The sequence below is a fragment of the Penicillium citrinum genome, assembly GCF_028827155.1.
Source record: "Penicillium citrinum strain IBT 23319 chromosome Unknown utg000009l:1.0-4274883.0:1.0-4276374.0, whole genome shotgun sequence".
In the NCBI taxonomy this organism is placed as follows: Eukaryota; Fungi; Ascomycota; class Eurotiomycetes; order Eurotiales; family Aspergillaceae; genus Penicillium; species Penicillium citrinum.
In genome coordinates, this window is record NW_026622694.1 from 814,607 (window position 1) to 835,562 (window position 20,956).

The following is a 20,956-nucleotide window of genomic DNA, read 5'->3' on the forward strand; positions in this document are numbered from 1 at the left end:
TATTCAGACAGTCACGTGATGTACAGATGACGCATTTCGAGTGTTTCGCATTTCCCTTCTTCTTCTCATTTTGATTTAATCAAACTTGAACTTGCCTGAACTTGCTCTACACAATCTCAACAGAATTATCAGAATTATCTATCCACAATGAAGTTGCTTTTTGTCCTGCTTGGATTCCTCTCACTTGCGCTGGCCACTCAGTCGCTCAAGTCCGTCATTATTACTTTCCCCAAGGGCACGCCCTCTAAGAACATTGACGAGGCAAAGGCCTCAATTGTGAAATCTGTACTTGATGCACTTCCATCCGTAATTTGGAATTTGTTAACCTGACTGTTAATCTACAGGGTGGTGTTATCACTCATGAGTACCGTAAGTTCTATTCTTCTACTTCTACTTCTGCCTATCCACCCCACTTCAGCCAAGGAATATACATAAGACTAACACTTTCTCTGGTGCAGATTTGATCAAGTATGATTCACCCATAATAAGCAACTTGTGGAAAATCTACTGGATCCAGACTAACAGTGCATCTAGTGGCTTTGCCGCCGAAGTTCCAACCAACACTTTGGAGACCCTCTCTGCAGAATCCTCCGAATATAAACCAACCATCGAAGCAGACCAGGTAGTCTCTGCGAATGGGAATTAATTGGAGAAAGGGACCAGGACCTCACCAGAGCTTTGAGCTTTGATTTCGTAAATACTTTACCACAGCGGGTTCTTGGGAACGTATGACGCAGGAAGGCTGGCTGCCAGGACCTGCCATGATCCATGACCATCCTAATCAGTTTATCCACTTTGACACGTGGATGTTCAATGTACTCGACAATGCACTTGGAGTGAATTTATTTGTTTCTGTTCTGCTTTGTTTTTTTGATGTCTTTGTATTCAGTATGGGAAGTTTGCTTGATACATACATATGATGCATGGGAATTTGATAGCCAGTCCAGCCAAGTTGGGATACATTGGCCATTTATATACGACTTATGGGATTAATCTTATTGTTCTTGACTTCTCAGTCATACCTAAATATTAATACATAAATTGTTTAAATGTTGAACTGCTTAATTTGATTAGACCAGCCGATCATCCCCACTAGCGACCTTTTGCTGGCCCGAACGCGCCGCGCGTGGATCCCGCAACTTTCACAAGGCCACCTCTTCCACCCCTGCGCAGGCCTGGGAATGTTGTACTCACGTCCATTCTTTTAAGAAATCAAACGCTACTGAGTCTTATTTGTCATGGCGTCCGAACACGCCGTGACCCAGGCCTTATTGGAATGGATCAACAGCTTTTCCCTGGGGAAGACACTTCGAGCCACCGAGGATCTCACAGACGGGGTAATCATATGGGAGATACTCCAGGATATTGACCCGCAGTATTTTCTCGATGAAATCCCCGAGCGCGAACCCGGCGACCACTGGGTGTCGAAATGGCAAAACTTGAAGCACATCTACAAACTTCTAACCAACTACATTCGGCATCAGAACAACGATACTATCCCTCCCGGCCTTGACCCGTCGCCCGACCTGGAAGCCATTGCGGAGAAAGCCTCGACTAAAGAAACGAATAAACTCCTCAAGATCCTTCTGATCGCCGCTATATACTCGCCCAATGCGGCTACCTACGTCCAAACGTTGCAGGAACTGAGCACTCCAACCCAAGAAGCTTTAAAGGAGATCATTCAGGAGGCACAAGATGGCGAGCATGAACCGCTCGATGGCGCCGATGAACTGAGAGAGGAGATAGCCAAAGCTGATAATCCGGGAGATCTGGAACTGAAGTTCGAGGAGCGCGTCGGGAAAGTGTTGGCGGAGAATGATCGTCTTACTCATGATAAGAAGGAACTGCAGAAGGACCTCGGAGATATGCATAACCGTCTGGCCCGCCTGCAAGAGAACAATGATACCCTTCAGAACCGCTTGGCATCTACCGAGGACCGATTGGTGACTTTGAAATCTGGAAAGGGGGATCTTGGGTTTAACGCCAAGGCACTGGAGAGCAAGACGCGCCAGCAAGATGACTTGATTGCATCCCAGGAGGCAAAGTTGTCAGCCGCCCAAGACGAAATTGACAGTCTTCTCATGACTGTGGAGTCATTAAAGGTCAAGAATCAACGCTATCAAAAGTTACAAGATGACTATGATGAACTTCGAACCGACCGAGACCAACTTGCCCGTAAAGCAAACGCCGCCGAGAAATACCGACAAAAGCTCCAAGCAAGCCAAGATTTTGAGAAAGAGAACTCAACACTTAAAAACCAGATTAAGGATCTTCAGCAGCAACTGAAAGAGTCAGATTCGCAACAGAGATGGACATCGGAGCGTGATGTGGAGCTGGAAGAGCTACGCAATTTACTGCCGCGCATCGAGCAAGAGTGTAATGAAATTCAGAACCTCAAGAAACAACTTGAATTCAACAACCACGCGCTCACTGAGCGTTTAGAGAGTGCCGATGAGCAACATGAGAGAGACGATGCTTTGATTAGTGAGCTTCGTGAACGCCTTGGCGAGTTAGAAGGTCTGCCTGGCACCTCGTCTCCTGGTTCCGATACACCCAAGATGCAGGGAACGCTTCAAAAGGACTTTGAGGCGATTGGCGAGCGTGAGGCCCAGCTGTATGTTCATCTTCTTTGTCTCATCACCCGGCGGACCGCTAATCGATAACAGTAAATCTGAGAATGATGACTTAAAGCGGGATTTGGAGGCATCGAAACCACCATCTACTGGCGTAAGTGGTCTTAGCGTACCATTATTTGTGATTCTCGTCTTACTGATAATTTTTCAGCCTGAGGGATTTTCTGAAAGTTTCAACGCATCTGTCCAGCTTGCTCGTACCAATACTACACAGAGGTATGTCTGCATAGCGATGTTCCTCGAACAAATTACTAATCCTAGTCAATAGTGACGATTATTGGAAATTATATGAAACTTATACTGGCAATCTCAAACGGATCGCAGAGATTCAAGATGCCCTCGACACCACTAAGAAAGATCTATCAGATGCACAGACCCAGAGTCAGTCTCCCCTGCTCAACTGAGCTATGTAAAAAACAAACTAACCAACATTCCAGTCGGTCTCCTCGACCATGAAAAAGCAGATATGCTCCGTGAATTGGAAGAGCACAACTCGGACGAGCTGGCCAAGTTACGAGGTGAATGGAGTAATCTTTCTCAGAATATCCACCACTTGGAAGCCGAGGTTGAGGCCAGTCAAACCCTGGTACGCGAAGTATGCGCCGAACGAGAGGATCTACGAAAGATGCTTGAAAATAAACAGAATGAAATCAGCGCCGAAGACCAAGAGGTCATGACTGAGATGCAAATGCTCCTTGGAGAATTCGAGACTCACAATAGCGAAGGGGGCGAAACGCCTCAAAAGTCGAGCTTTGAGCTCTTGAAACAGTGCGCTGGTGTTCTGGAGAAGAATATTGAGCGACTCGCTCAGCGCGCAGAGGTAAGTTTGAAATGCATTCTTCTTGTGTTCATGGAATACTTGCTTATGTTTCTAAACACAGTATATCCAACAACAAAACGAGCTCATCAAATCCTTGCGTGAACGCATGAAGAATTACGAAGAGAACCTCGACGATGGTATTCCTAAAGAACGCGAGGTCAGTCAACAACTCTCACTCTAGTCCATAATGCCTTCATACTAACCATGGTTAATCTTCCAGATTGAACTCCAGAGAATCATCGACGACCAAGCTCGCGAACTTAGCCTCGTGAGCTCGGCTTGGTATCATCTCCAAAGTCGATGGCAAAACAATAACATGACCGTCTCCCGATTTCGACACGGTGCCAATACGGCAGACCTTCGCGGTTGGCTGGCCAAGCAAAGAAGCGTCGTCGCCGGGCAGTAATTCTCAAGTGCTGCAGGCAGACAATTCGAGCTATTCACACTGATAAATTCTTGTTTGGTAGTTTCTATTTATATTTTCCCCAGGATTCCCCTATATACCTTTGAATTGAATCCTTCCTGTGGCACATAGAATACATGATTGTTTCGCTGTTTATATTCCCCTGGAGTTTTCATACTTTTATGTCTTTCTTTCAATAGATCAAACCGGGATCATGAATAAATAAATACTACTCCATCCTAGTCAATTTAATCCTATGCTCAAGGACGAGCACAATTTTCAGACTTCAAATCTCAACTGCCATTCTACTCGAGCTCAGATGATGCTAAGGCAGTAGTTTCTGCGGCGCAATAGCCACGCAGTATATGAAATTGAATTGCTTACTTAGTACAAGCATCACTTAAAGACGAAGAACAATCTTGCCAATCTGTTTGCCCTGCCAAACATACTCAACCGCCTCCTCGGCCTGTTCAAATGGAAACACTTTATCAATAAGATCATGTAGACGAGTCTGAGCCGCTGATAAAGCCGCACAGAAATCTTCCATATCAAATTTCGATCCAGCATTGATACCACGAAGATTAATCCTCCGATCAATTATAGTTGGGACCAATTCTCGCAGATCAAGAGGATCCTGTTTCGACAAATATCCAACTTGACTCACAACACCACCACGACGAGTACATCGAAGACTCTTCACCAGCGATCCGGTCCCACCATTCTCAACAACAATATCCACACCCTCGCCATTGGTAAGACGCATGGCCTCTTGATCCCAGTCCGGCGTCGTGGAATAGTTGATCGTCAACATGCCGGGGTATTTATCCACCATTTGTTGAAGTTTGACATCACTCGAGGAAGTCAAGATGATTCGAAGACCTGCTGCCTTCGCAAGTTTAAGTGCAAAGACACTAACACCCCCAGTACCTAAAAGAAGATCAGTCAGATTCTCATCTTCACCAATATCTCAGGAAAACATCCATCACATACCTTGAATCAAAACAGTCTGTCCAATACTCATACCCTTCAAAGCAGACCAAGCCGTAACACCCGCACAAGGGATCGTAGCAGCCTCAACCCAATCAAGATATCCAGGAATCTTACAAAGAACATTTTCCTCGAAGACAATATAATCCGCCATAACACCATCTTCATCAGCCGCCAACCAAGAACGTTTAACTTCACGACCAGAAATATTCTCCGTATCAGTAATAGGACCGACTCGATCTCCAATATACAAAGTCTTCACTTTCTCCCCAACAGCAATGACCTCTCCGGCTGCATCATTGCAAAGAATTCCATTCGGCACGACAGGCCATGGATTCCCTCCGTTGGCAATATTCGCGTCCCGATAATTCAAGGCTACCGCATGAACTTTTATTAGGACTGCTGTTGGGCCCAGAGGTGGTAGTGATTCATTGACGAGTTTCAGTTTCGGGGTACCGGGTGTATAATCGTCTGTTCGTCGAAAGGCTCGACGTGAAGATATCTTTGGAAATGACATTTTATTCGAATTTCAGATTCAATGTTTCAGTATTGGATAGAAGATACTACCTCTGCTTGGTGAGAATCGTATCTTTATATCATAACCTCTTGATATCAGATAGTTCTCACCTGATGATGTAGTTAGACTTTGATTGCTAATCCTCGGCTAGCAACAAGCGGAGAAAGACAAGATTCGGGATTGATGCCGACAACACTCCACCAATCTCCGTTGAGTTCTCATCAGAAACGTCGAGTTTGGATCAGGATCAAAATGAATGGGGCCTCAAATAAAATTTATTCTGAAAGGATAATGCGTGATGCAACTTTTCTTGCCCGCTTTGGCCAACGGTATCACTACCAAGTCATATCGGCAAAGCCGATACACCCGTTGACTCTACACGACTATATTCCCTTTTCACTGGGATATTTGCTTCATGATGGAGCTAATATGACGGAATTGCCGAGTTAATGAGTCGTTTTCGTGGGGGTAGACGTGATATTCCTTCAATCCCGATTCATCAATGCATCTATAGTAGATACTAGAAGTAGACCAAGGAGGGATATTGCTAGCCTGTGAACCAAGCTCTTCAACATTATTCTCTAATAGCAGTTGCAGAATCAGAAAATTTATAATTGTTCCTATATCAAACTGTAACATGTCAGGTCTTTTTGTCAAACGAATCGATGTATTCCAAGTCAATCTTCCTTACTCGGGAGGAGTATACAGACTCTCAGGGGGAAGAGAATACCACCAATTCGACGCAACATTTGCCCGCATAACGACCCAAACCGGCATAGAAGGCTGGGGAGAAAGTACACCATTCGGCACTACTTTTGTCGCTGCCCATGCACAATGAGTCCGCGCTGGGATAGCTGAGATCGCGCCTTACTTAATCGGTCTTGATCCGCGAAGGGTTGACCGTATCAATGAAGCAATGAATCACGCTCTTCTTGGACATGAGCATGCTAAAACGGCTATTGATATCGCTTGCTGGGATGTATTTGGGAAGTCTGTTGGGATGCCAGTGTGTGAACTTTTGGGCGGTCGAACAAACGTGAAATTACCAATTATTTCATCCATATATGTCGGAAAACCAGACGAAATGCGCATGCATGTTGCTAAGCATCGGAGGAAGGGCTATATCGGACATTCCGTTAAAATTGCTGGGGAACCTGTAGCTGATGCTGCTCGTATCGTTGCCTCGCTTGCAGACAGACAGCCTAGAGAGTTCTTCTTAGTTGACGCTAATTGCGGACTCACTGTGGAAACGACTCTTCGTATGTTAAGACTTATTCCTGAGGGACTTGCACTCGACTTCGTCTTGGAAGCTCCTTGCGCAACGTGGCGGGAGAGTGTATCTCTTCGCCGGCGAACAAATGTTCCAATCCATTTCGATGAGCTCATAATGTCAGAGTCCAATGTCATACAAGCCATTGCAGATGATGCTATCGAAGGCATTGGCATGAAGATATCCAAAAGTGGCGGACTGACCAAATGCCGGCGCCAGCGCGATATGTGCATTGCAGCGGGGTATACATTCAGTGTTCAAGATACTGCTGGGTCAGACATTGCATTTGCTGCTATTGTTCATATGGGTCAAACGGTTCCTGAAAGGTATCTACGGTTTATCCTCGAGTCCCGCGATATGGTGACTGTCAAGACGGCTGATGGTCCGTTTGAGGTTGTTGAAGGACGAGTTACTGCGCCCTCTGGGAATAACTCCCCGTATGGATATACTAGGAGAGCCTATAGCTAGCTACTACTGAGTATATCCAGTGAAATTTACAATGCGCTATACATCATGATGTTACATCTGGATTTCAGATAGGAGAGCCTGATAATTCATTACAACCGATACTACTCTTCCTACTAGATTGAGTGTACTACTTACCATATCCTGATTTTCGATATTTCCATTCTCACTACTGTGTTCAGGGGGAAAGAGCCAACTAATCTAGAACAACCTTGAAACCAAATTACCTGCATTGCATCGGTTTCCTTCACCTATCTCGGGTTGATATCCCGAGAGTTGCTGTGGGGACTCGGCACTCCCGAGACAACTCAAACTATGAACGACCTCCGATCTTCAATGTCAAGTTGTCCGGAATGATGAGCAGCAAGATATCTCCATGATTATGATTTAGCAATTGAAATCCCAATAAGTACTTCGTGATTAGAATTATTTTTCCACCGCTAGCTTTAATTTCTGACCAACATTAATCCCCTGGTGAACCCGACGCCCGCCTAAAATAGATTCACGCAATTGATCACAGGGAGGCAGCTCACGTACATGTAATTACTATCTCATCGCATCAGAATGAAGTAACATCTTGCTAAATACCGTTTAGTAGGTTGGTCACGCTATACGTCTAGCACAACTAGAAGGAAGGCATACACAACTACCTGAAAAAGAACTTGGATCTGCAACAGTTGCCCGATGTCGAAATCTGTGATGGTCTCTACACATGATGGATTCCCATTTCTCTCCATCATTAGGTCTTCCAATGAACAAGACGGTGACATTACTACAATGATGAATTCCCCAACATCAAGTCCGCAGAATTTAGCTCTTAGCCTCCAAGTAAGGCTCACACGCATGTGCTCTTTTATAATTGGGAGTAATTTTGATATCACTTCCCTTCTTTCCTCTGGTTTCCATCTCTAATTCACAACGAAAAAGTTAGCCATATACAAAACAGAAAAAACTCAGCTTGCCATATTCCTGGACATAACCCGCGGCATCCTCGAAGCAATGGCAAAGTACGCAGAAGAAATTGAAGATATATTCAATATCAATTTCCATGATTCCGGAATAAATGTCCCAGATGAGACTCGTCACACGATTCTGCTATATCACCAGGTGAAATCTGTCAAAGGCAAAGATTCCTGTTCTTCTTAAACTTACCATCAATGACAAATAGTGCATTGTAGTTGCTACAAGGCCCCTCCTCCTCCCCGTTCTAAAAGAAAGATTGGAGAAACTAGGCCGAGAAGAAGAAGATTGGCAAAAATTCCTCACTTTTCCCAAATCCTTGATATCAATTGGGATCAAGTCTGCCGAGAAAACCCTTCATATAATAGGCAGTGAGAACGGAGTCCTCGGTACGCAGACCAGCATATTCCAGTTGAACTTCTTTTCCTGCAAATCTGATCCAAAACAAAAGAGACTAAAAGATCCCAGAAACTTTCCTACCATTCGATCACGAAATGACCTACTCCGCCGCCGTCCATTTAACTATGGCAAAAGGCACTTTTCCCATCTAGCACCCATGACAGATTATACAGTCAAAACGCCCACGCCATCCTCGATGAACTGATAATCTGGGGAAATAGAGTCGCTACCGCTCGAAAGCAAGAATTTACTCGTATTGAAGGATTGTTACAGATACTCGCCAAAAGGGTTGAGCAGGAGGGTCTTCGGTTACGAAGTTTGTCCGGTAATACATTTTCTCAACATGATTCATTTAATGTGACTCAACAGATTGAGATGGGGAGAACTAGTCTTGCAGATAATGGGGCTGCTGTGCGATCAACCTTTCAGGATTCGCAGTCAATTCCGGATGATCCATCAGGTGCTGCTGGACTTGACTTTCTTGAAAGTGTTGGAATTTCCTCGTTTGAGTTCCATACCATCATTAACCAAATCAATAATCCATTGACGGAGGAAGTATCAGGTCACCTGGATATAAGACCTGATTGAACTCCAGGAGGGAAATATCCGTTTGAATGATTTACCGAGGATAAGGTCAGATAGATCAGTTATACCTGCAAAAGAAGAGCAGTGAAGGAGATTGCCTTGCGATGTATCCGCGATCGATATATTGGTGACAGTATATAGTAGTGTACAAACAGAGATAAAGAAACATTCTTCATGGTGATACACAATGATACAAAGTGTGAAGTATATGCAAACATTTTGGCCCTAAGGCCACCCAATAATAAACAGCAGAAAGGCACTTGAATTAAGCCCATTGCCGGGGATGCTTCAACACATCCATGAGTTCTTTCTCGCTCTTCTTATTCTCTGCAAGATCTTCCTCATCAACTGGCATACTCTCGGTTCTCGTGCCAGAGACAGGATCCATATAAGCCCAGCTGGCAGTCCGAGGAAGACTCATCAAGATACTCTCAATACGAGCATTGGGAGTGCGCAATCCAAAGCTAGTGCCACGGTCGTAGACCAGGTTGAACTCCACATAACGGCCCCGACGGAGTTGTTGCCACTGCTTTTGCTCTTCTGTATAGGACATGTCCTTTCGTCTTTCGATGATAGGAACATATGATGGTAAGAAGGAGGTCAGGCCGTCAGAAACAAAAGAGAAAAGTGTCTCCTGAGGGTTGGAGGAAGAGCTGCTGGAAGCCTGAAGGAAGCTAGCATCAAGGTCGTCGAAGAAGATGCCACCGACACCCCGGCATTCACCGCGGTGGGGGATATAGAAGTACTTATCACACCAAGCCTTGAACTTGGGGTAATAAGTCGCGTCGTGTCGGTCACATGTATCCTTGATGGTCTTGTGGAAGTGCTGAGCATCTTCTGGGAACAGGTAAGTAGGGGTCAGATCGGTACCACCGCCGAACCACCAGTTCTTATCACCGTTGATAGGATCCTTCGGGTCAGAAGTTTCGAAGTATCGGTAATTCAGGTGCACTGTCGGCGCCATGGGGTTGTGCGGGTGAAGGACCAAGGAGAGACCGGCAGCAAAGAATGACAGCGATTCGACATCAGAGCCAACAAAGGACTTGTGGTCGGCACGCATCTTCTCAATTGCCGGACGGGGTAGCTCGCCGTACACTACGGAGACATTGACACCAGCTTTCTCGAAGACATTGCCGTCTTGTAGTACACAAGAAATTCCACCACCACCATTGGGACGTGACCAAGTATCCGTCTTGAACTCTTTCCCATCTATCCTAGCCAGCTCCTCAATAATCTTCTGCTGGTTCTCCTTGATGAGCTTTTCCATTCGCAGGCGCATTGGCGAGGACTCGTTGATCGTGGACGATTTCTTGATAGCTTCATCGAGTTCAACAATCGAGGGCGAATCAAGTTCGGTAATATCTCCGGTAGCCTAATTAGAGGGTCAATCGATGATCTCGCGACGCGGAAAAGAATCTCTAACATACCATGGAGTAAATCAGCGCGCTGATGAAAGGAATTCCAATGGCTAATCGCAGATAGGGACGCCAAACGGTGAATTGCTGTTTCTTAGGCGGTCCCTGCTCTGTACCGTAACGACGGAGAGATTGGCCTGCATGACGAGTGTTCAACCGAGTGTTTCGAGCGGACAGTTGACCCAATGATCTCCGAAGAGGCATGAATGATCGTGAAGCCATCTTCGCAGCGGAGGAAATTTGGGCGGCTGATTGCCGAATACAAAAGAGTCTATTGCGCAAGGAAATGGTAGGATTGAGTGTCGGCGAGAAACAATTGAAGTAGAACTCAATCCATTCAAATAAGTAGAACCATCGACCGGAGTCTCGTACGACAATCAGGCAATGCGACAAGAGATGGAAGTGTTTGCACTGTTTGGTTGATGAGGTAAGCACATGACAGCTCGCACGTGACAATATAAATGCTCAAAGTATGGGATTGCCAAGGTTACCCTGGGTACTTTGATACAATCCAGGTAAATATCATTAAATACAAAACTCTCGGGGGATAGTGAGAGCCTAATTATATTGATAGATAGAGAATAGAGAGATATATTGGTATACTGGTGGCGGGAGATGGACCATATCTAGAGACCAGAGCGGAATACTCTATATTAGAGTCATATTTGCTCTGTGAATGTAGGAGACTACATACTTTGCCGACGGTCCCAGACCAGACGTAATATCCCATCTTGATATCTATGTTTACTAGACATACTAACAATACTCAACTGTATGCTTGAATGAGGCTCCGGTATACTCCGCCGGGATTGTGGAGCAACCGTTGGTCAAGATGATATGAGCATCCATACGGTAGATCTAAAGTGATATGAGTCAAGTGTACTCATTATAGATAATTCTGCCGTATACATAATACATCGAATAATACACGATCCATACCATTTACATTATCACTAACTACAGTATGAACATCTCATCAAATGACAGAGTCAAGTGATCCCAATGTCGCCTGACTCACCGCCTCCCCCTCCCCAATGATTCCTTACGGTAACGTCAGCGGGGGTTGCCTATGCTTTTGTCATCGATAACCCCCTCTCCTTCTTCCTCATCTTTCAACTACTACACTCAAACTACTCTTTCCATCTCGCGGTCTTCAACCACTTTATTCCTCCTCGAACCCCGAGCTTCCCAAGCTTCCTATCCCCACCGACCCGCTTTTTTACCTATCTTCTTATCAGCCATGCGATCGAAGTTCAAGGACGAGCACCCCTTCGAGAAACGCAAGGCCGAGGCCGAGCGAATTCGTCAGAAATATGCTGATCGGATCCCAGTAAGTTATCCCTCAAATCTCTTCGATGGATTTCATTCGAACGGGATACCGGTGCCACATAAGAGTGAAACTATTCTTATCATCATCATCATCTCTCTCTCTCTTTCTCCCCGCCTCACCGCTTGTTCGGTAGCTAACGGATCGCAATTCAGGTCATCTGTGAGAAGGTCGAGAAATCAGACATCGCCACCATCGACAAGAAGAAGTACCTTGTTCCCGCAGATCTCACCGTAGGCCAGTTCGTCTATGTGATTCGAAAGCGGATCAAGCTCTCTCCCGAGAAAGCCATCTTCATCTTCGTCGATGAGGTATTGCCGCCTACAGCCGCACTCATGAGCAGCATCTACGAAGAACACAAAGACGAAGATGGTTTCTTGTACATCACGTATGTAATCCCCCATCCTATAAAGCTACCCTCAAACCTCGGAAAATGGTATATTGGTGCTAACTCGATAATTAGGTACTCCGGAGAGAACACTTTCGGCGGCTTGTGAAGGTTGACTCTTTTAAACTTGGTCTCATTTGCGATATAACATTATCACGGGCAGCTTTTGCGTATTGAAAGATGGGTTTTCGATACTTGCTGGCTTAACGTGGCGGATAAGTGAGACTCATACAACCTTTCGGGATGGTGTCGGTTCTCACGTTCATGCGGCGTTTCATCGGAGTTGTGCACACATATTCTGAGCTTTTTATCTTTTGCTACGTGCAGGGCCACCGGTCTTTGCTAAGAAATCAAATAAGATTCGATCTGATATGCTTGACACCCCATGCACCCGAGACATGCTCCCTGTAATGAGTAGACACGAGTGGACTGTGGAAGCAGAGAGCTAGAGAAGGCTCTTTGTAGCGTGTCTAGTATATTCTGGAAGCCAGCGATAGGGGAACCCCTGATAGCTGGTCTGTTTATGCTTATGGCAGACCCTGAATGCGCATTGCTGTACTAGAAATTATGAATACACCAGGACTTAGCAGGACTGGATGTGATAGGTACTGGCTGTCTTCAATATCTGATAATAGGGTCCCCATCAATGCCTTTAGCCTCCCACTTTCGTATCATCTATGGTTTCTTTGAAGAGTTGCGTCGGAGCCCGAGTATGTAGTGTATAGATCCATTCCCGAAGATCGTACGATCGCTTCAAGCGGGTGGTAATAAATGGGTGCTCAGGCACAAAGGAATTAAGGGTATTTACGACAATGAATACAACCCATTCTGATTCAATCATAGGATACTGATTGAGGTTGCTTATTTGATATTTCTTCTTCGATATGTCTATTCTATAGTTACCTAGATAATAAAATTGGTGATTATATAGCCGTTCCTGTATCTCCGACTCCGGACCCCCAAATCGGGACTAGTCCGACCCACTCCGCCCTCAAAAAATCCAAAAAGACGCGGACGATGCAGCACTTCCATCCTCTCCCCGTGCTCCCTCAACGTCAAGATGTCTCCCATTGCCCATGCCGGTGCCGGCGCCGCCTCTAAGGATGTCAAGAAGGAGTCCGCTACTGCTCGTCTCCTCGGTTCCGGTAAGATACCTCTCGAGATAATCTGCGTTCACTACACGAGGGGAGTATCCAGCTAATTCGCTTGTCACTTAGGTTCTGCTGGTATCGCCGAGTTGATGGTCTTCCATCCCGTACGAAAACCCCCCCAATTCAATCATCTTCTGCGCCATTCCCTCAATATCTAATCGCCTTTGTATTTAGGTCGACACTACAGCAAAGCGGTTGATGAGCAACCAGTCCCGGGTGAGTTCGGAGCCAGATCGCGAAAGTATGCGCCGCAATTGTTGTTAACTGTGATTTCTCTAGATCACCTCGTCCGCCGACTTCAAGAAGGTTGTCTTCAAGGAGTACGCTGATGCCTCCGTCGGCCGCAAGTTCACCTCCCTCTTCCCCGGTCTCGGCTACGCTGCCGGTTACAAGGTTCGTCAACTTCGACAAGATATACACCCATACATTGTGCTAGGTCCTCGGGCAATTCAACTAACATGCCGTTGCTTCGATATTCAGGTTCTTCAGCGTATCTACAAGTACGGTGGTCAGCCTTTCGCCCGTGACTACCTCGCTCAGCACCACGGTGCCGATTTCGACAATGCCTTCGGAAAGGGTACCGGCAAGGCCATCATGCACGCAACTGCTGGCAGGTATGAGAATACGAACAGCTCTTTTGCAATAAAACCCAGGACGCCACATCGCTGACATTGATTGCAGTTTGATCGGAATTGGAGAGATCGTCCTTCTTCCCCTGGACGTTCTGAAGATCAAGCGTCAGACTAACCCCGAGGCATTCCGTGGCCGTGGTCTGTTCAAGATCATCTCTGATGAGGGTATGGGTCTCTACCGTGGAGCTGGATGGACCGCTGCCCGTAACGCCCCCGGTTCCTTCGCTGTAAGTCCACGACCCACATGAAATCTGACATGTGAAATAACGCGCTCACATTTTTGGTCTTTTTTGTTCTAGCTTTTCGGTGGATCTGCTTTTGCCAAGGAGTACATCTACAGCCTGAAGGACTACAACAAGGCCACCTGGAGCCAGAACTTCGTTGCCTCCGTTGCCGGTGCCAGTGCCTCCCTGATTGTGTCCGCCCCTCTCGACGTGATCAAGACCCGTATCCAGAACCGCAACTTCGAGAACCCCGAGTCCGGTTTCCGCATTGTTTCCAACATGCTGAAGGTCGAGGGCCCCACCAGTTTCTTCAAGGGTCTGACTCCTAAGCTCCTGATGACCGGTCCCAAGCTGGTTTTCAGCTTCTGGCTGGCTCAGACTTTGATTCCTGCTTTCGGACAGGTTGTATAGAGAGATTCGGTACATGAAAGATTTTTTATAGCCGCGGCGTTTTTAGACACTCTCCCCCACATTTTGTTTCTTTTCGTTTGTTTCCTTCTAATTCATTCCGGGTCTGGTCTTTTCTCCCAGCTCTTTCCAGGGCCAAGGGCTCTTTGATGTATTTTTTTTTCCATTATAGATATGGTTTATTCTTGTTTCAACGGGGTTCTGTTCTAGTCTAAAGCCAAATCGATCTTTAAAACAGCCTATCAATATCTCTACTAGCATCATAGATTATCATATACTCCATGTACCTAGCCACTTGCTTGATCACAACCACGTGACCATTTGCATCCCGATCCGCCGCGCCGTACCCGAACTTCACAGCTCCAGCTCAAACCTCAGACAAGCTCACAATGACCACCTACCTCCTCTCACGGTACGTTGGTGGAGACAAGGGGATACTCATGACACTCTAAATATACATCGCTCTCCAGCCCACCATGGAATCACCCACACCACCTCTCCAACCCAACCCAACCCAACCCAACCCGCTCAATTAATGTCCATAACATCACAACTAACAACCCAACAGGATAGGCGATCCAATTTTCGCCCTAGCAATGGGCGTATCCGCCGCAATGACCCGAATCCGACGGGACCAAATCGAAAAAAATCCCGAAAAAGCCTCCGAAATCACCTACGGGGGTATCATGCAATTGGGACAAAAGCGGTTACAGCGGTGGTGGAATGGAGATTTCCAGGGTGTTTAGGGTGGATTTGGGTTTAGTGACCCTTATAATACTAGTCCTGTGCTGTTTTGTACAGGGTAGGATTTGATTGGGAATTAATTTTGTACAATAGTATATACTGTCTCCCATTCCCTTCGATTTTGTGGGTTGGGCTGGAGTTTGGTTAAATGATACGGCATGCCTTCGTTTTTTCTACTCTCTTCGATATATTTCTGAAGTGCCTATAGGTTGGTTGTCGAGTCTTTCACGAGTCGACTCAATATTTTCGTTGACTTGTAGTATTATGACCGCTGGACACCGCCACAACTCATATGTATTAAGAACCTGGTACAAGATTCAATTCTTTGATATCTCAAGTTGAAACCTCTACGTTCGAGTATACTCGTATATAAGAACTCGTGATGATCTTGGGGGTAGCTAGGCAAGCAAAATAGAAAGAATGAAGACAGGTCGGAAGGTTCGTTATACTAAGTCTATCGAATGCACAAGAGTGAGTATCAAAGAAACTTCTCAAAGACTCAAGGACAAGAATTGTGTCAAAGCAGATCTTTCACGTGGATACAGAATAAACGGAGCCTTTCTAGCCAATGAATTGTATAGAAATCATGTAGGAATCGGGGATTCATCTTTCTGGGAGCTCGAAGTTCTCAAAGATAGAACCTCGTCGCATTCTATCTTCTATCTTGTCCTTGAAGCACTGGCTGTCCGACTAGATTTTATGAGACAAGTCTATCCCTAGTTGAGATCCTGTTCTATAATTGCAATAGTTAGTGTAGGAAACAGAGAGCATCAATTTATATAGTGTATCGTCTAAAGTCGGCTATGTTGTGTAGAATCATCCACCATATATATATCTGAATCCTTCGGTCCACCATGGCAAACGTCAGTCATGCAGATATAAAGTCGGGCCATCTATTGGATATTTAGCTATACCTACGAATAGTTATAAACGACGGGGACTATACTTATTATACAAAACTAGACAAGACCCAAAACCTCAGTTCAGACTAAATTGCATTGAGGCCTTGGATCCTGTCGGATCAACATACTCCACTGTGTACTAGATCACTTCAAAGGGAACAGCACTGGTTGCAAATAAGTGTTTTTAAGAGCGCATTAATATCTCAATTAGTAAAGAATCATTAGCGATCTTTCGAAAGAGCTGGAATACTCTACTAGTAATTCACATCACCTGTGGTTCTCCCATTCCTTTGCGGAGAGTGGTCACTGCGATACTATGCTCAATGCATGCCCGCAGTTGACCAAATAATCTACAAGTACTTCTCTACTCATTACTTTTACTTTGCTTGGAATTGGATGAAGATATGAATTAAGAAAATTTTGAATTCGCTAGGACTTTTTTTTTCACCTAGCAAGAGATAACCTCGGATCTATGCAATCATCGCAAAAAGAAAACTTCGATATCCCATAAGTTCGTAAAACAAAACCGTAAAAAAAAGCAAACGGGCTGTGGCTAAGCCATATCATGAAACCAGAAAAGAAAACTTCAAAAAAACTTCGCAAGGCGATACGTTTAGTCAAGCTCCTCCTCATCCTTCTTCTCCTCGGTCTCACCGTCAGCGCGCTGCTGAGGGGGAGCACCACCGGCGGCACCGTAGGCGGCCTGCATGATGGGGTTGGCAATGGCCTCGAGCTCCTTCTGCTGGGACTCGTACTCGTCCTTCTCAGCAGTCTGGTTGTTGTCGAGCCAAGAGATGATCTCGGAGATCTTGTCCTCGATCTTCTTCTTGTCGTCGTCGGACATCTGGAGCTTGCCCTCAGTAATGGTGTTCTTGAGGGAGTAGGCGTAGGACTCAAGGCCGTTCTTGGCCTGGATACGGGAAGCCTCGGCCTCATCCTCAGCCTTGTACTTCTCGGCCTCAGCAAGCATGCGCTCGATCTCCTCCTTGGACAGACGGCCCTTGTCGTTGGTGATGGTGATCTTGTTGGACTTGCCAGTGCCCTTCTCGGAGGCAGAGACGTTCATGATACCGTTGGCATCCAGGTCGAAGGTAACCTCAATCTGGGGAACACCACGGGGGGCGGGGGAATGCCAGTCAGCTCGAACTTGCCGAGCAGGTTGTTGTCCTTGGTGCGAGCACGCTCACCCTCGAAGACCTGGATCAGGACACCGGGCTGGTTGTCGGAGTAGGTGGAGAAGGTCTCGGACTTCTTGGTGGGGATAGTGGTGTTACGCTTGATCAGAGGAGTCATGACACCACCGGCAGTCTCAATACCCAGGGACAGAGGGGCAACATCCAGAAGCAGGATCTCGTTGGTGGACTTGGAAGAAGTGTCACCAGACAGGATAGCAGCCTGGACGGCAGCACCGTAGGCGACGGCCTCATCGGGGTTGATGGACTTGTTGGCGTCCTTGTTGAAGAAGTCGGAGACGAGCTTCTGGATCTTGGGGATACGGGTGGAACCACCGACCAGGACAATCTCGTGGACGGAGGACTTGTCAATCTTGGCGTCACGGAGGACACGCTCAACGGGCTCCATGGTGCCACGGAAGAGGTCCTGGCAGAGCTCCTCGAAACGGGCACGGGTGATGGAGGTGTAGAAGTCGATACCCTCGAAGAGAGAGTCGATCTCGATGGAGGTCTGAGCAGCAGAGGACAGGGTACGCTTAGCACGCTCGCAAGCAGTGCGGAGACGACGGAGAGCACGGGCGTTGGTGGTCAGGTCCTTCTTGTGCTTGCGCTTGAACTCGTTGACGAAGTGGTTGACCAGACGGTTGTCGAAGTCCTCACCACCCAGGTGAGTGTCACCAGCAGTGGACTTAACCTCGAAGATACCCTCCTCGATGGTCAGCAGGGACACATCGAAGGTACCACCACCCAGATCGAAGATCAGGACGTTGCGCTCACCCTCAGTCTTCTTGTCAAGACCGTAGGCGATGGCAGCAGCGGTAGGCTCGTTAATGATACGGAGGACGTTGAGACCGGCAATGAGACCGGCGTCCTTGGTAGCCTGACGCTGAGAGTCGTTGAAGTAGGCAGGGACGGTGATAACGGCGTTGTTAACGGTACCACCCAGGTAGGCCTCAGCGGTCTCACGCATCTTGACCAGGATCATAGCGGAAATCTCCTCCGGAGTGAACTGCTTGTTCTCACCCTTGAATTCAACCTCAATGACGGGCTTGGTAGCCTTCTCAATGACCTTGAAAGGCCAGTGCTTCATATCAGACTGGACCTCAGCATCGGCAAAACGACGACCGATCAGACGCTTAGCGTCGAAGACAGTGTTGTGGGGGTTCATGGCGACTTGGTTCTTGGCGGCATCACCGATAAGACGCTCGGTGTCGGTGAAAGCAACGAACGAGGGAGTAGTACGGTTACCCTGGTCGTTGGCGATGATCTCAATGCGGTCATCACGGAACACACCCACACAGGAGTAGGTGGTACCCAGATCGATACCGACAGCGGGGGCCATTGTGAATGTGTGTATGTGGAAATGAGTAAATGTCGTTAACGGAGGAGTGAAAGGAAAAGGAAATTCGTGAAGATATGTGTAGTATACAATGGAAGAGAAGTTAACGAGAAAAGTGAAGAAGAGGAAAAAAGGAAAAGAAAGGAGTGAGCAGCGAAATCCTTCTATATAGTGAGCGGTGTATTGCTCAGAAGCTTCTAGTCAGGGAGCTTCCATGGGCATCCATCGGGTTCCACGGGCTTCGATGCCCCAGCAACAGTTCGTTCTTTCAGCTACGGGGGTATTCTAGAGCAGTCTATTATTTAGTAGATATTTCCATCAGCTTAATTATAGTAGGATTAACGAATTGACTAGAATTGCCGTAATTTAATCCCTAATTCATTTAGATAGCACTGCATTTTTTAATGTACTCATTTGCTGATCGATTGAATTTTCTTTTGGCGGGGCAGGGTATGATGTAATCGGCGGGATGATTCATTCGCCTAGTTACAATACCATACATACTTGCCCGATCTTGGATCCGCTGAACAGTACCTGTTTCCGGAATGATACAGTATGGTAATGTCACCAAGTCATGACCTCATGAATTCATCACTAACCAGTCACGTGATATCAACTGCTCTGACATCAACTACTTTTCAACCTCGCCGAATGAACGTTCCACCATTAGATCATTCTGATTCTTTCACTATTCTCTTTGCAACTGGTTTTTCAGCTAGTCTCTTTTTACTCCTAACAAAGGAATATTCAAACTGTCTCGTGGCTCAGCTTTTCTAGATTTGTTTCTGCAATATACAGTATTCACACATAATGCGCAAAAGCTCAAACTCATCAATTGATGTATGAAGACGAAAAATCCATTATTGATATATTCATGCTATACATAACTCGCAACTTGCGAATAGCTATAAACATACCATACTCTACATCTTATTCCCAGCTGAAAGACGAAGCATTTCAATTTCCTCACGGATCTCCAAGTCCCTCTTCATATTAGCCTCCCAATGCTCACAAATAATCCGAGACTCCATGAAATCCCGTGCAGCTTCTCTCTCTATCTCGTCATCTGACTCACTAACCAGCCACTCCGGCGCTGTATGAAAGCTCTGTTCTGAATCAGAATCCGGATCTTCACGAGCAGTATGAAAACTTCGTTCAGAAGCGTCAGAGTTAGAGCCATCATCAGACATATCATCATCTAAAACAACAGTACTGGCAGGTGGCTCGTTATTCGCATTGGCATTGACGTGATCAACTTGAGCATCACTTATAGACACAAGGGTAATTGTATGAGTAGACACCAGGGTAGCGTTCTCCTTCCCCCTCCCCTTCCCCTTACCTATTTTTGGAATATTAGACTTGCTTGATTCCTCATCTATCCTCCGAAACCCTTTATGAAAGAGGGACTTCTTCTCAACATCATCCTCAACCTCATCTAGCCGAACTAGCTTCCGTCCCGCCATCCCACGCGAGTAATCTTTATTGCGTGATACGGGACGTGTACGTGTACTAGCCGACGATCCTGGACGTATACTAACCCTAGAGGTTGGACGAGAAGATACAGGCGTGCGAAGGGGGATCTTGTTGGAAGCTTTATCAGAGAATTTAGACTCCTGTCTCGCTCGTGACGATGCTGTACCGCGAGCGAAACTGGGGACATTCTTGTCATTTGAATTAGTCCTCTTCATTTTGGGAGTTGATCAATCTAAATAGATTAGTTAATCATTCTCAGCCTGATAAAGTAGGATTTTTTTTTCATTCATTCAGTTTGTAGAATGGCCTGATTTCTTTCCTGGATGGGTATTGTCTTATGATGCGATGGTGCAGCGATATAGTTTTTCACATGGACTTTCGAGTCCTCTTATAAAGACTCGAATTATGGGATAATATAGAAAATTTCATTTTCGGTTACATACTCATTGAGTGAGTATGTCTCAAAATGTCTTTCTTCTGCAGTGAGATGAATGGGTGAGTTTCTATGGTGTTGCTCCTATAATTACATCAATGGTGGTATAATAAAGAATATTGTTCTCTATGACTCTTTGACATATTTTAGGCCTTGAAATTGAAATAATGATTTGCAAGACCTGAGAATACCATTGAAAGTGCCATCTGGATGAGAGATCTTGACAAAAGGTGTGCAGTATGGGAGGTTTGAGTAAAGGGACTACGAGGTTCGATCGTGAGAAGTCACATTGAGGAAAGGTTATGTGGT

The 20,956-nt window shown here is 46.1% G+C and overlaps 10 protein-coding genes across 10 annotated transcripts; 6 read left to right on the forward strand and 4 right to left on the reverse strand.

The window, feature by feature from the left end:
* Positions 1–147: 147 nt before the first annotated feature.
* Positions 148–646, forward strand: N7469_009780 (uncharacterized protein; the record flags this gene model as incomplete). Its single annotated transcript, XM_056648685.1, has 3 exons — positions 148–306; positions 345–369; positions 459–646. The coding sequence occupies 3 exons, from the start codon at positions 148–150 to the stop codon at positions 644–646; spliced, it is 372 nt and encodes a 123-aa protein (XP_056495816.1).
* A 592-nt stretch (positions 647–1,238) lies between these two features.
* On the forward strand, positions 1,239–3,859 carry N7469_009781 (putative microtubule binding protein HOOK3; the record flags this gene model as incomplete). The annotated part of the gene is made up of 6 exons (XM_056648686.1): positions 1,239–2,614; positions 2,667–2,849; positions 2,902–3,014; positions 3,071–3,453; positions 3,515–3,610; positions 3,674–3,859. 6 exons carry the CDS (start codon positions 1,239–1,241, stop codon positions 3,857–3,859), a joined length of 2,337 nt encoding a protein of 778 aa, XP_056495817.1.
* A 397-nt stretch (positions 3,860–4,256) lies between these two features.
* On the reverse strand, positions 4,257–5,360 carry N7469_009782 (zinc-dependent alcohol dehydrogenase family protein; the record flags this gene model as incomplete). The annotated part of the gene is made up of 2 exons (XM_056648687.1): positions 4,257–4,783; positions 4,847–5,360. 2 exons carry the CDS (start codon positions 5,358–5,360, stop codon positions 4,257–4,259), a joined length of 1,041 nt encoding a protein of 346 aa, XP_056495818.1.
* A 916-nt stretch (positions 5,361–6,276) lies between these two features.
* On the forward strand, positions 6,277–7,098 carry N7469_009783 (mandelate racemase/muconate lactonizing enzyme family protein; the record flags this gene model as incomplete). The annotated part of the gene is made up of 1 exon (XM_056648688.1): positions 6,277–7,098. The coding sequence occupies one exon, from the start codon at positions 6,277–6,279 to the stop codon at positions 7,096–7,098; it is 822 nt and encodes a 273-aa protein (XP_056495819.1).
* A 2,206-nt stretch (positions 7,099–9,304) lies between these two features.
* hem13 (coproporphyrinogen oxidase) lies at positions 9,305–10,676 on the reverse strand (the record flags this gene model as incomplete). The annotated part of the gene is made up of 2 exons (XM_056648689.1): positions 9,305–10,411; positions 10,467–10,676. 2 exons carry the CDS (start codon positions 10,674–10,676, stop codon positions 9,305–9,307), a joined length of 1,317 nt encoding a protein of 438 aa, XP_056495820.1.
* A 958-nt stretch (positions 10,677–11,634) lies between these two features.
* Positions 11,635–12,314, forward strand: N7469_009785 (autophagy-related protein 8). The gene is made up of 3 exons (XM_056648690.1): positions 11,635–11,784; positions 11,937–12,169; positions 12,245–12,314. Exons 1-3 carry the CDS (start codon positions 11,695–11,697, stop codon positions 12,276–12,278), a joined length of 357 nt encoding a protein of 118 aa, XP_056495821.1. The 5' UTR covers positions 11,635–11,694; the 3' UTR covers positions 12,279–12,314.
* A 915-nt stretch (positions 12,315–13,229) lies between these two features.
* N7469_009786 (putative mitochondrial GTP/GDP transporter Ggc1) lies at positions 13,230–14,587 on the forward strand (the record flags this gene model as incomplete). The annotated part of the gene is made up of 7 exons (XM_056648691.1): positions 13,230–13,314; positions 13,387–13,424; positions 13,495–13,536; positions 13,600–13,713; positions 13,801–13,934; positions 14,002–14,179; positions 14,252–14,587. The coding sequence occupies 7 exons, from the start codon at positions 13,230–13,232 to the stop codon at positions 14,585–14,587; spliced, it is 927 nt and encodes a 308-aa protein (XP_056495822.1).
* A 386-nt stretch (positions 14,588–14,973) lies between these two features.
* Positions 14,974–15,330, forward strand: N7469_009787 (uncharacterized protein; the record flags this gene model as incomplete). The annotated part of the gene is made up of 2 exons (XM_056648692.1): positions 14,974–14,996; positions 15,153–15,330. 2 exons carry the CDS (start codon positions 14,974–14,976, stop codon positions 15,328–15,330), a joined length of 201 nt encoding a protein of 66 aa, XP_056495823.1.
* Positions 15,331–16,843: 1,513 nt separating this feature from the next.
* hsp70 (molecular chaperone Hsp70) lies at positions 16,844–18,744 on the reverse strand (the record flags this gene model as incomplete). The annotated part of the gene is given in 2 exon segments (XM_056648693.1): positions 16,844–17,332; positions 17,344–18,744. 2 exon segments carry the CDS (start codon positions 18,742–18,744, stop codon positions 16,844–16,846), a joined length of 1,890 nt encoding a protein of 629 aa, XP_056495824.1.
* A 920-nt stretch (positions 18,745–19,664) lies between these two features.
* Positions 19,665–20,429, reverse strand: N7469_009789 (uncharacterized protein; the record flags this gene model as incomplete). Its single annotated transcript, XM_056648694.1, has 1 exon — positions 19,665–20,429. The coding sequence occupies one exon, from the start codon at positions 20,427–20,429 to the stop codon at positions 19,665–19,667; it is 765 nt and encodes a 254-aa protein (XP_056495825.1).
* Positions 20,430–20,956: the final 527 nt, after the last annotated feature.

Coding starts and splice junctions, on each gene's coding strand:
- N7469_009785 (XM_056648690.1), top strand. CDS start 11,695: ATGCGATCGAAGTTCAAGGACGAGCACCCCTTCGAGAAACGCAAGGCC. Junction 11,785..11,936: donor AATATGCTGATCGGATCCCA/GTAAGTTATCCC, acceptor ATCGCAATTCAG/GTCATCTGTGAGAAGGTCGA. Junction 12,170..12,244: donor GATGGTTTCTTGTACATCAC/GTATGTAATCCC, acceptor CTCGATAATTAG/GTACTCCGGAGAGAACACTT.